This window comes from Artemia franciscana, chromosome 14 (assembly GCF_032884065.1).
Source record: "Artemia franciscana chromosome 14, ASM3288406v1, whole genome shotgun sequence".
NCBI lineage: Eukaryota > Metazoa > Arthropoda > Branchiopoda > Anostraca > Artemiidae > Artemia > Artemia franciscana.
In genome coordinates this window covers 28412949-28427010 of record NC_088876.1, presented here as the reverse complement: position 1 = coordinate 28427010, position 14062 = coordinate 28412949, and the positions used below count along the sequence as shown (strand labels likewise).

The following is a 14062-nucleotide window of genomic DNA, read 5'->3' as shown; positions in this document are numbered from 1 at the left end:
ATTTTTTTATTGTTTTCTTTTTATTTGTGCTGAGGATACCTTTGCGCTTCTAAGACATAAGTGTTCGTAAAATATATCTCTCCATTTTGAATTCCATTGGTCAAAATTTTCTTTTTTGGCCTTAATTGGTCTTGTTTTCTGAGTTATTTTCATGTTTGTCGCTCCAGCTTTACATTTTTAATTCTAATTTAAGCCAGGCTAAAGTGACAGGAATCAGTGACAGGAATCTGTGTTTCTCCAGTTACGTTCTGGTTAGGCATGGGTTTAGTTTTAAATGATGGATTAAAAAACAGTTGCAGTGTACCGGGAATTTTTCCGTAGGTGGCAAGCCTGAACTTGCTACCTAGGGAATCAGTGACTAGTCTCAACCGCTCTCGTGAATACTTTTTGACTGAATGACTTTAATTATAGATGTCTACAGTATATCTTTTTCGTTAATTAGGTGGTATTCTCTCATTGATCTCTGGCTTACTCTCAACTGTGTCTCTGCATAGCCCGTGTTCTGCAGAAGTAAAAAGCACAGAAGTCAAAGAATCGGTTGATGCCAACCTTTTGAAGCAGCAATTAGTTGATTTTATTAGGTAATTTTTACATTTACTTTTATATTCTTTTTACTTTTGAAGCATTATTTTACTTTTGAAGTATTTCACTTTTAAAAATTCTCTCGAGTTTAGATTTATCTACAGTCTCAAATATGACTCTTAGCTCCCACACTCTGCGATTTTCTGATAAACGCAAATCGAGCTACGTATTTGATTTGTTGAGAAAAACGTAGGTTTTTTTTTGAATTGCAGACATGATGTAAAAAACTTGTTACCAACCTTACCTTATAATAATAATAATAATAATTTATTCGTGACCCACTTGAAACAGCGGAGTAGAAAACAAACACACAGAAAAAAAACTTCTGATAACACATTAAATTACTGTAGAAAACATGGAGTCCCGAAATTTGTTACCATATCACTGTTCTTGTACCAGGGAGGAAGATACAACAAAAATTGGAGGAAACGAAAATAAGATGAGTTTTAGTCCATTTGCTGCTTTTAAACGTATATACGTATATAGTACTTTGAAATAATTAGATAAATCCCACGAATTGCCACGAAGTCTCACGTAAGTAGTCAATTTTTCAATACAATCCGTTATTGACAATTAGTAATTCACTAGTTTCCTGGCCACGATTTTACGCTTGCTTGGAAAAAATTCAACGCTGATTTGTGTTTTTCCGTAAAAAGGCTGGTAAAAGATTGTCAGCAAACAACTAATTCCGCAGTTTTATGCAAAACACAATATATGGAAACTGAGGATAAGATTTCTGATAGGCGGGGAAACACTCGTTATTCATAACACGTGATACAGGCAAATGCGTTTGAACTTGAGGAGGGGGTAATGATTTTTGCTAGGAGAAGGGTATTTTCGGCTGCAATTTCTAAGATTTATCACGGGGCTCCTTTAATCCACTATCGGAGGGAATGTAAACTCCAATATAGCTAAATAGATTGTGAATAAATACAAAGGACTGATTCTGCTTTTTTTCCTCCCTAGTGGGCTGTGGAACTCAATTTTCTTATTTTCTGACATCGAATTTGGGTAACCCATAAGGCTACTAGTTATAGCTGTAATACTGAGCTATAAACGCGGCTCATTAGTCAGCTATAAATTCATAAAATTGCAAATAAATTCAGCATAAATATATCGAAATATATGAATGTATTCGGCATTTATTCATTTAAATTTATGAGCTATAATTTCAGTTTTAGCAATAAAACTGAATTAAGGTCGAAATCCTTTCGTGTTAGAATAGTCGATGGCAATACTCACATGTACTCGCCTATTTAGCTCGTTATTAAGGCCATAATTTTGGCCTTAATATCTTAACATACCTTAAAAATAATTTTGTAAGCCACAGCATCGCTGACCGTTTCAACGACAAAGGGTTCGTCAGCAATTTCTTCCACCGAACCTGCGTTGCCAATGTTGTACAATTGTAAGGTTTCTTACACAATTTAGAGGTCCTGATACAATAATCGAAAAATTATGTGCCAAGCTAGTTATTGAAGCGCCTTATAGGCTAGGGTATTTTCATCGCCTTATCCATCTTTTTTTCTGTATATGATTAACTGTGTTTCTTGTTGTTCTTTCGCTGTTTTTCTTTTGTATTTATTCCACTTAATTTCCGCTTAATCTCTGTTTTGTAAATTGGATGATAAACAAATTATTATTATTATTAATAAGGTAGATTTGAAAATTTGTTGTCACAACACAAATTTTCTTGTATATTTTAGTTTAATTGCTCCTTTATGATACCGATATCTGTTAAAGTTTTAGTTTATCGAAATTTTCTTTTTGTTATGGGAAATTGTTAACCTGCTGTTCAGATGGAACAAATGAATCTCTTACCCTACAATTTTAGTCAGAAAATCGGTATATTTTTTTTCAAAGCGTGTCAACTGGGCTAGCTATCATCCAGAACCTTCCCTTTTGTCTATAAGTTCGTCAGTCTACCTTAGTCTGCATTCATGTATATCATGTATGTATACATACATAGCAAAAAAATTACAGATATTGGCAGATATTTCGAACAAGGCTTCCGCTAAAACTTTCTCAATGCTAAAAAAAAAACTCTTAGTCTTTTCTTCATTGTTTTTTTGTTTTCTTCTTCTTCTTCTTCTTCTTTTTTGTCGTTTGTCATGTGTAGCCAATATAGTCTCAGAACATTTTTCTTTTAGTAACTCATTTGACTCTCAATATATTTCTGTTTCTTTTTTGTTTTATTTTATGGGGTAAATGTCTCACTTTTTAGCTTATGGGAATACAAAAGGGAAATAGTGCTACCAAAATTCTTTCATCATGGTTGAAAAGCCTAAGGAAGAAACAAATGTTTTATTCTAATTTTGCCCAAAACTTTTGCTTTTTTCTGAAATTTGTTTGGCCGGGATATGCTCCTCAATAATTTTTTTTTCTGTTTTTACAACTACTTAAGGTTTGTTTTTGAAAATAGATGACGGGTATACTTCAGAAATGGAATGTAGCTATTAAGTGTATGGTAGTAGTGCTAATTTGTTTCCTCATTCAAAAATTAGCTTTTAACCTACTGTGACAGATGAAGAGAAATTGGCCGTATTAATCAAATATCTGTCCTTTTCGCGTTTACAATTGGCTCGGTTGTGTTCCAGGTGTCAAAGAATTATATTCAAAGCTGTCGATCTGATTTTCAAAAGAGTTTGTTGTATTCTTGAGGTTTATTCTCTTTGGAGAGTCATTTAAAATCGACCTTTTGGCATAAAAACATGACGCAAAAACACAAGCATTTGAAAATTTTTGGTTTGGTTCATTTTATTCTGTTGTAGTTTATGCCAAAAATAATGTTCACATCCGTCCAATTTGATTTTCGATGGATTTTCTAGGTTGTTTTCACTTCTGGAATCATTTCAAATTTAACCTTTAGTCTTGTCAGCTCAAAAACTAGAAATTTCAGCAAAATTTACTTTTAGTTTATTTCATTGAGTTTTAATTAATTACAAAGAATTATGTTCAGAGCCGTTTAACTTAATTTTAGAAGAATTGTGACAACGCCTTATCCAGGATTTTTGTTCAGATGGTTTAATTTTCTGTAAAGGGGTTTTATAAAAAAAAATCATCAAATTGGGTTTGTATGTATTTTTGTTACTTTTTACGAGTCAGACAATTTTTTTTTTGGGGGGGGGGGGGCAAATATAGAAATCTTTTCATTTTGAAGTCAATTCAAATTTCACCTTTTGGGCTAAAAATTTCACGGAATACTAGGAATTTCCGAAAAAAAAATTTCCAGTTTGTTTATTCAGTCTTAATTTGTGTCAGAAAATTGTGGTCACAGCTGTTCGTCTGGCTTATAAATGGATTTTGATGATATTTTGCTTTTGTTTTTCCTTTTGGAGTCATTTCAAATCTGATCTTTTGGTCTAAACAGCTTAAAAATTGGATTGTCGGAACCTTTGATCTTTAGTTTGAATTATATTTGTTTATTAATACCAAATACGGTAAGCTTTCATATGGTTTTAGCCGTGTCGAAAAATTATGTCCACACGTGTCCATCTGATTTGCAAATGCGTTTGGATAAAATTGCAGTTGTGTTTGTCTTTTTGGATTCATGTTAAATTTGACTGTAACTGAAAATCTAGAAATTTTGGGAAAAAGAGTTCACTTTTGTTTGTTTAATCAGTTTTGGTTTATGTCATAGAATTGTGTTCAGAGCTGTTCATCAAACTTGGGTCTGGAAGGGGTAGTTGCCCCCCTGTCCCATAGCAAATTACGCCCCTGAAAAGGAGATTATAAACATCAGTCACATTATAAACAAACCTCCAAACATAGAAGATAAACCTGGAAATTTCAGAAGAATCTTAAATAGCCAATGGTCATTTAACAAATATTGAAGACTCAACTCTGGTTATCTTCACCTTTTTGGTCAATAGAATCAGTCTGAGTGGATTTATCAGATTCAGATTTATCAGAAATCAGATTCAACGAGCTTTTGGGCTTCAGAGACGAGCTTGGAGACGCGCAAAAAATTTCAAATCAGGAGTTGACTTCAAATAAATTATGAATTATAATTGAGCAGGCTATACCTGAAAGTTTCTCTGTTGACTTGTTCAAAAGAAGATCCAGTCGCAGATTTTTTGAGGCTTACGCAGATTTTTCACTTTAATCTTTTGCAAACCTCAAAAGCCGCCCGTTCAGATGATTGGTTTCCTAAAGATGACGATATCCGATGAGACTGAGCGGGTGGAGCGTTATCCAACCATATCCAATGACATAGCGTTGGTGGACGAATTTTGTTAGATAGGCAATGTAATTGAGGAGCACGTTGGTCCGTGTATTTTGCTAGAAGTGAGATGTCTGGAAACCTAATAGATAATCTGTGATTCGGTAGTCATCTAAAAGCCACGATAATAGACTAGTGGCAAATCAGATATTTGATTATACCTGGCACCGTGAATTTAGGAATAAAAAAGATACGACTTTACTAATCTTTGCGGTCAACAGGATTAGTAGTTTCAAAAATAGTCAAGACCGAAAAAAAATTGTCCTTGTTTTGTCTGTTTTCGGGCGGAGAGGTCTACCGTATTTCACAGGTCTTCAATTTTGATTTAGTGAAACAAGGCACTGGAGTCTGTCTGCCTAAAATTTATGTTCCTGGTGTCAGCCCAGCGGCGGTTCTGGCGCCTCTCGCACCCCGGGTATTTATTACCCCCCCCCCGCCCCCTGTATCCCACAAAATTGTTCAGCCAAATTTAACAAAATTCCCATTTATTAACAAAACTATTTTCAATTTATTAATTAACTCGTCACTTATATTGTAATTTATTATTTAAATTGTTTAATTATTATTAATTCCTTTAATTTTATTATTTTGATAATTATTATTTTTCAATTCATTTATTTTCATTAATTGATTAATGATTTATTTATTATTTTCAATTAATAACCCATCCTCTACTTTAATTTCATAAAAACAAATTTTCTTATTAGTAAATGATTATAATCGTTAGAATTGTTTTTATTGGAATTTTGTGCCCCCCCCCCAAGTTTTAATGCCTTGGGCAAATGCCCCCTCTTCCCCCCTAAAATCGTCTGTGTCTCTGTCCCCTCTTAGTGGGGTTTGGACAAAACACGAGCTGTTCTTGTTGCGTTTTTCAAGTGCTTGTAAGTGTTACTAATTTACATATTTATGTAAATTAGCCAGTCTTTTGGCTTCAACAAAAATCTTTGTATCCTACAAAATGATCTGGGCGTAACACTCACGAACTAAAACTGAATTCTTTACCCATTGCCTAAGATCAAATAACCTCTTATTCCGCCAAGAATAGTTGTGTTTACTGTATAATTATTTCAGTTTGATGTGTTCAGTTATTATTACATTGCAAAAGAAAATAAATCGATTTTGGTATTAATTGGAATATCGCAAAGTTTATAGCTAACATCGTTCAAGTTATGCGGTGAGGAGGCTATATTCATAATCCTTTTTTGCCAATTGTGTTGGGTCGGTTTCCTTTTGCGGTGTCTTTTGGTTGAATGATTCAGTGTAGAGGTAATGAGAATTTTTATTTGAGTAGGTTTCTTTCCACAGTCGCAATTGCCATCTTGTTGGCATAAAAATCACTGTAATTAGTTTTCTGATGTTTTCGGCACCTAAGGGTAGAACTAGTTAATAGGTTTTTTTTGGTATATTGTTTTAGTACCTCGGATTATTACATATATTTGTCGCGTTAGACACTCCTGAAATTAACTATGACAAACATTAAAATGTACATACATTATATAAGTGCCTATGGGGGCGCCAAGGGGTATTTACCGTGCCCCTGGGAAGATCAGGAATACTTAATGAATTACAGCTCCTATACTATTAATTTAGATATAAATAAACTTGCGGGAATTATTTTCTCTGATATAACTATCTTGTTGCTATTTTTGACTGTAATATTATAAAGTAAATACTGTAAACAGCGGTAAACAAAGAACATGAGAAAACATGCTTCGTAATCAATAATGACAAGCTGTGTACTTTATATAAAAAATTTTAATTATAAACGGTACACTAGCAATAAATATCTAGGAAGCAAGGCTGTACCTGGGGATGGGTAGAAGGTTTGACCCCCCCCCCAGAAATGTTTGTCCGGTAAACAAAGAACTTGAAAAAACATGCTTCGTAATCAATAATGACAAGCTGCGTACTATATAAAAATTTTTAATTATAAACGGTACACTAGCAATGGATATCTAGGAAGCAAGGCTGTACCTGGGGAGGAGTAGAGGGTTCGACCCCCCCCCCCAGAAATGTTTGTCCGTTAAACAAAGAACATGAAAAAACATACTTCGTAATCAATCAAATGAACAATTCCGCAACTTTCAAATGAAAATCGATTCGGTCCAAAAGTGTTCGCTCAGGATCATTTACAAAGAAGGCAAAATTCCATACTCCTTCCTCCTTAAAGCTGCGCGCATAACCACCTTAAAAGAAAGGAGGGAAAAAATTTGCCTGCTTTTCGCTAAATCAGTCATTTCCAATCCCCGTACTGAGGACTTACTCCCTGATTTTCACAATCCCATTAGACTCCGACTCCCCCGGTCAGCCTCCTTAGCTATCCCAACTTACTCTCCGATCCATGCTGTTACAGAAACGTTTCGCAAAAGTTTTATGCCCTTTATTCTGGAACACCTTAATAATAATTCGTGATTATGTACTTGCCAAATTCCCCTTTTCCTCTATTGCCGTTTTTATTCTTTTTTATTTACTGCAATGTTTTTGTAATTTAATTGTTAAGTTTACTGATTTGCCCTTTATCTTTGATGATTTTGCTTTTTAATTCCTTTTAATTTTAAGTGATTGACTTAATGTACTGTTTTGAATTTTTTTTTTCTTAGCTTTTACTGACATATAAAGCGAATTAGTGCACATATAAAGAGCTTGTGATTGCCTTTTGAAAATAAATATTATCTTATCTTATCGTAATCAATAATGACAAGCTGCGTACGTTATATAATTTTTTTTTAATTATACACGGTGCACTAGTAATGGATATCTAGGAAGCAAGGTTCTATCGGGGGGGGGGTGTTGAGGGCTTGACCCCCAGAAATGTTTGTCCGACTCGTAATAAATGTAACAAAAGTGAAAGAAATTTCGGTGCCTTTTTAAAGTTTTTTTGTAACCCCCCCTCCCTCTCCGAGAAAAAATTCTTTTGTAAAACCCTATCGAAAAAATCCTGGATACAACCCTGCTAGGAACGATCAGTATTTTTATTGGGTTTTTCATTTAATTAACTTCCAGCTTCCGAGGGGTCAGCTGCTTTGAACCACCGAATTCTTTTGAATATTTGGCCCTTGAACCTCCGAATTCTTTCGAATATTCGGTCCTTGAGGCTCCGAATTCTTTCGAATATTTGGTGCTTGAGCCTCCGAATTCTTTCGAATATTTGGCCCTTAAACCTCCGAATTCTTTCAAATATTTGGCCCTTGAACCTCCGAACTCTTTCGAATATTTGGTCCTTGAGCCTCCGAATTCTTTCGAATATTTGGCCCTTGAACCTTCGAATTCTTTCGAATAATTGGCCCTTGAACCTCCGAATTCTTCCAAATATTTGGCTCTTGAATCTCCAAATTCTTTCGAATATTTGGCCCTTGAACCTCCGAATTCTTTCAAATATTTGGCCCTTTAACTTCCAAATTCTTTCGAATATTTGGTCCTTGAGCCTCAGAATTCTTTCGAATATTTGGTCCTTGAACCTCCGAATTCTTTCGAATATTTGGCCCTTGAACCTCCGAATTCTTTTGAATATTTAACCCTTGTAGAGAGTTGAAGCCGTTACATAGCAGACCTGAAGAAGCCAACTGAATATTCTTATATATCAGGAGCTTAAGTTTCTCTTTTGAACCATCGAAGCTGGAAACATCAGCACCAATCTACATATAAATACCAATGCTTCCATGGTAAATACCATCATAGATCGAGTATACAATTTGGAAGACTGTATTCAATAATCAATTTTTTAATGCTGCACTAATCATGTAACAGCGATATCCTGTTTTTAGTTTATATTTTTTAGCATTTTTTGTGGTTCTATTTTGCAGTATAGTTACATTTGTATTAAAATTGTGATTCTAGTAAGAATAGATTAAATAAAGATAATGGTTGTCTAATGGAAGTATAGATAAAACTTTAACTAACGTCCAACAATAGCAAAACTTAAAATATACCCTGAATATGAGGAGGGCTGCTGCTAATCCATTTTTCTTATGATAAAACTAACTTATTTTTTTAAACAATATACGTTTTCAAACATATGTTTGTTTTTAATTACAATGTTTCGAGAAAAAATTTGGTTGCTTAGGTGCATTTGCTTTGATTTATTATGTTTTCACTCTGACCTAAAATGGCAATATTTTATGGTCAAACGCTTTGAAAGATAATTGATAAGTGAAGCGGTTGGGCTTACCAAATTACTAAATTCTAGTAAGTTTCCACTAAAGGACAAGTTAAAAGTTGGCACAGAAGATATAGTTGGATGGGAGTGTTCGCCATAATATTTTGGAAAATCAAAACCTATTTTGTTTATAATCAGTGTGATGACTTGAATTGTGTTCTGTCACATTTCGTTTTCTCAGGAAGCGTGAACTTATTTAAAATCACCTCATTATCGTCACTGTAAGGAACTGGTAGCCATGGTTGTCAACGCAGTACAATTGTACCGTGTTGGTACAATTTAGAGGTCCTGGTACAATGCGGTGCATTTGGAAATTCTTTGGTAAAATGCAAATTTTTGGGTACATTTTGGTTTTTCTTGCTCCTATCTGACTTGGATATCTGTTCAAGTTTTAGTTTACCGAAAAAAAAATTTCTGGTTACCGAAAATTTTTAACATGCTCCTCAGGTTGTACAAATTAGTATTTTGTGGCACAATTTTAGTCAGAAAACTGGTACAGTTTATTACAAAGCGTTGGTAACGCTGCTGGTAGTCTATTTTAAGGATTTGTAAAACCTTTGCATCCATATTTTTTTTTCTGCTGTAAGTCTGGCTCACGTTATTTCAGTTTTTTTCTTTGAATATGAATGAATTTGTAATGTTCATTGCTGTTTTTGGCTATTATTATTATTATTATTTATGTGACAGTGCTGCAGTAATAATGTATGCTAATGTATGCTTATTTATTTTCTTTTATGTATTTGATGTTTTCTTTTATGTATCGATTCTAAATTCTTTAATAGATTCTTCTACCCATAAATCCTAAACAGATATACCTTGTCTTTCTGAACAATGGAATAATAGACTTAATGATGAAAGCATTACCCCACAGCATCCCCCCATGGATATAAACTTTATAGAAAACGTTTTGCAGATTAAACGTGCTGAGTACATTAGTACATATTGTATATATGAGTTCATGAGTACATATTAAGTTCTTAAAAATCTGCTGTGGAGAAGTTTTAATAGCACTCCTTTATACCGGTACAAGTTTTTTTGGGGATGATGATCAGTACAATCTAGCAGGGGCATCATTAAGGGGGGAGTTGCCCTTTCCCTAGGTTTTCAAAACCTTCTTGGAATACTTTTTGTGCGGACTGGAGATATCATATTTTGCCCCCTTCTCAGAAACATAAAATGCGAAGTCTAATAATATAAGAAGTTTTCTCATTAATAACCTAAAAATTAATGATTTTCAAGGTATTTTCTATTGTGTTATTTGATTTGTAGATAGGCCTTTTGTCTGTTTAGGTTATAATGTAGTAAATTATAACTTTAAATATATTAGCTAATATTATCATATTTATATATTACAATATTACATATTATATATTATCATATTATCTGTTTATATATTATAATGATACTTATATTATCATTATATAATATAAATATAATAGTTACCCCACAATTATTATAATTATTATAACAATTAATAACTATAATTCTAACCATTATAATTAGTATAACATTATAGTATCAATTGCTTAATCAACATAATAAATAGTAATATGAAAATATATTTATAATTGTTTGTGAAATATAATTACAATAGTTTATAATTTAAAACCAAGTAAGTTTTGGTAGCTTTACATTTTGGTGAAAAACTGTATATTTATTTATTACTATTATTATTATTAATTTTTTTTTGTTTTGGTAAGTTTCAGTTAGAAACAACTTCCTTGAATCAGATCTAGAGTTTTATACAACAAGTGCTTACAGATTAGATAGACAAGACTTGTGATTTATTTTTAATTTCTTAGTATGATAAACAAGTGAGAACTTGTAGGGAGCAAAAAACGTAAATAAAAACTGGTATACCAATTGGTACAGATGTACCACTCTTTCACCTGATAATCACGGTGTTCGTCAAACGTAGAAGGTTATGACAAACTCAGCATTACTCATTGATTAAAAGTATGTTGCCCTTTGTAACAAGATGCATTAAATAAATATTAATATATTTTAATTTTATTTCAGTTATCTACTATGTTCTGGCCTTATAAACTACGTTTATAAAGAGTTAAAGAGAAGTTCACAGATCACCATGTTTACTAACTAATTGAAGGATTATTTATGCAGTGAAGATCTAATTTTCCTTTGATTTACAAGAGTTTACAAATAGTCTTGGTAAACTCTATTGGTAAAAATTGGTAAAATTGGTTACCAATTTTTGGTCTCTTGGTAAAATTGGTTACAAATAGTTTTATTTTATTTCAGTTATCTACTATGTTCTGGCCTTGTGAATTGGATATCTAATTTATGCTCCCGTTGTCAGTCGCCTCTTGAAGGGAATTTGGACACAGCCACTTTGCTCGTTGCTTCTTTCCAATGTTTGCACTCAGCTGTGGATTGTTTGTTCCAGTGAGTATTTTCTCTATTTACTTATGCAGTAGTCTAAGTGTCGTTCTAGTCCTGCCTATTTCGCTTTTCCTTTTCTGCCCTCCCTTTTTTTTATTAATCTTAATGCCGATTCTATCGTTTCTATCTCCATTTGCATCCCTAGGTATTTTTCGGGGCATAGCTTTGCATTTGCTTTATAAAATTTTTCATTGGCTAATGAGTTTTTTTTTTTTTTTGGGGGGGGGGTGCTACTCTTTAATGTCACTCCCTCCTCAGCTGCACCCATAGCCATCTAAATCCAACGTGGTTTTTGTAAAATGAGAAAGAAGTGCAAATTTTTACATGTATGCCCTAATTTTAGGTCAAAAAGTTGTTGAAATAGCAGCTGCTCTTTTTATCATGTAGATTTATGTATTATTTTAACATGTGTTGACAGAACTTGTAGTTTCATGTTTCCATACCCATACAAGAGTTCCCCCCGGGCTAGGCTAGTCCAGGAAAAACCTGCGAGTCCTTGCCTGATTGAACCTTTGCCTTATTCCCATCCAAAAAACTTCACAAGGTGGGTGCAATGACTGGGCTCCTAGTCGGTTTTCCCCGATCGCAAAGGACCCATTCCTCCTTCCAAACAGCACAGCCCCCCTATCGAAGAACCGGCCTCTTTCGCTATTCTCAGTGACTTTCCCCTCGAATGCGCAGGATAGGTTATCTGATTTTGGCAGGGACCTTTCCCTTTCTAGTTCTCCGAATAATGATCCAGACAGCCCTATGGACCCCTCCCCCGTCCCAGCCTAAAACTTCCTCCAATCTTATCCTCATTTATGACCCCACAGTCTCCCCCGCTCACTCTTTAGACATACCCCAATTATTCCCCTAGAGCCTCGAAGATAAAAATAAGACAGTTTCTTCTTCCTTTGGTTTAAAATACCATTCTAATGTCGAGAGTCTCAACTTCGAGAAAATGATAGAACTGGCTATTACGGCGAATCTCACAAGTTCCCTCCTTGTTGCCGTAACTGAAGTCCAGACGCAACACGCTGACTCACTGAAAGCTACGGGCTGCAAAATTTTTTTAAACTGAGGCCAACCGATCACCCGCTTGGTAAGCGTGGTGGATTACTTGTCTTGCTCTGCCGTGAGGAACTTAGTCCAAAACTGATCACAATCTCCGGCATTGATGATTATGATGAAATCGTGTGGGTAAGTATTAAACCGAGAAAGTATTCCCTCGTCCACTGTCTATTGTATGTGATTTTATTACCCCCCAAGCCAGCTTGCGGGGATCTGACGAAAGTTCGTTGAGAAACTTCAAGCCAGTGCCGATTTTGCTCTCTTGAGATTCCCAAACGCTGGGATTTTACTCCTTGATGATGCCAATGAACTGAAACTACCTATGCAGGGGTCTACACCTAAAGCAAATGGCAAATATACCCACAACCAAAGGAGGCTCCTCTTTAGATGTCATCTGTACTAACTTGCATAAATTCTACAGTCAACCAGTAGCCTTACCACCTTTAGGAGGGAGCTACCTTTATATTCTCAGAATGCAACCACAGGATCAAATCAAGGACGAATACAAAGTCACTGAAACGCTGCATCGCCCACTAACCGACGAAGGTATTCTCAGTTTCGGTTCCTGGATTTCTAAAGAGCGCTGGTCTGAGGTCCTAGCTTCTCATGATGTAAATTCTAAAGCTCAAATCTTTCAAAGGAAGCTATCTGATAATTATGGAAAATCTTTTCCCGAAAAGAAAACTAAAAAGTGTTCAAATGATAAACCCTATGTTACGTTTTTGTGACGTTTGCGATTCGGACAAGCATTTTGGGGCGGGGGTTCAAATCCCTCAACCCCGGCCCTGGAGACGGCCTTATTAACTGTTAATATTTGGGTGTTTAGGGTGGATTCAAACACGTTCACCGGTTTTTTTTCGGCGGATGAAGACAATAATAAAACAATTATTTGATAATTTGAATGAGAAGTGCCTAGAAATTCAAAAATAGGATTTTGGGGGGCAGACCCTTCCCCTCCTACTCACCTTTTATTACCCAATTTTATTACTCACCCAATTATTGGTCATATTAACTTACTAAAATCAAAGGCTTTTAATGCAGTTGCAAATAAAGATATTAACAACTGTTTTTTTCTCATCAAACTGCAAAGCTATTCTCATCATTTTTTCCCTCCTCAAACTGCAAAGATGTTTTCACCTGAAAACCATTTGCTTCTCCTCTATATCCTAATGGGTTACTTTTCTAGGAAATTTGGCATTACCGTACCAAACCAATGCTTTTTTGTCGCTAACTAATATTCAGGTCAAACTCTGACTGAACTCTCGACTGAGAGGGTTAAAAAATGTTACATAATTGGCAGAGTTTGGTCTATTGAGTTGGGTGTTTTAACCCCGCCGTAGTTTCCCGCCACCGTATGTTTTCTTCCACCCAGGAAATCTATCATCATCAAGAGGATTAGTTGGGTCAGAAGAGACAGGTTAGGATAGTTTATGTCTATGTTTTTGTCTGTGTATGTGTCTACGTCTATTTCTATCTCTATGTCTATGTCTATGTCTATGTCTGTTCTTATGTCTATATCTATATCTTTTCTGACCTACCTGAATTAAAAGGTGGCGGAAAACATATGGTGGCGGAAAACCGCGGTGACGTTAAAACACTGCTACCGGTCTATTGGATACCAAAGGTAAAAATCATAGTAAATGATAAAA

At 34.7% G+C, this 14062-nt stretch overlaps 1 protein-coding gene across 6 annotated transcripts in view; it reads left to right on the top strand.

Annotated features, from left to right (window-relative positions):
• LOC136035538 (S phase cyclin A-associated protein in the endoplasmic reticulum-like) overlaps positions 1–14062 on the top strand; it is a 598516-nt gene that overhangs the window by 526531 nt on the left and 57923 nt on the right. For 5 of the 6 annotated variants that reach the window (XM_065717385.1, XM_065717386.1, XM_065717383.1 and 2 more), the window contains exons 18-19: positions 443–581; positions 11220–11363. In XM_065717385.1, the coding sequence (XP_065573457.1) occupies positions 443–581; positions 11220–11363 (283 nt within the window). Of the gene's footprint in view, positions 1–442; positions 582–10979; positions 11077–11219; positions 11364–14062 lie in introns of those variants that run through there. The other variant, XM_065717389.1, reaches the window with a different exon arrangement.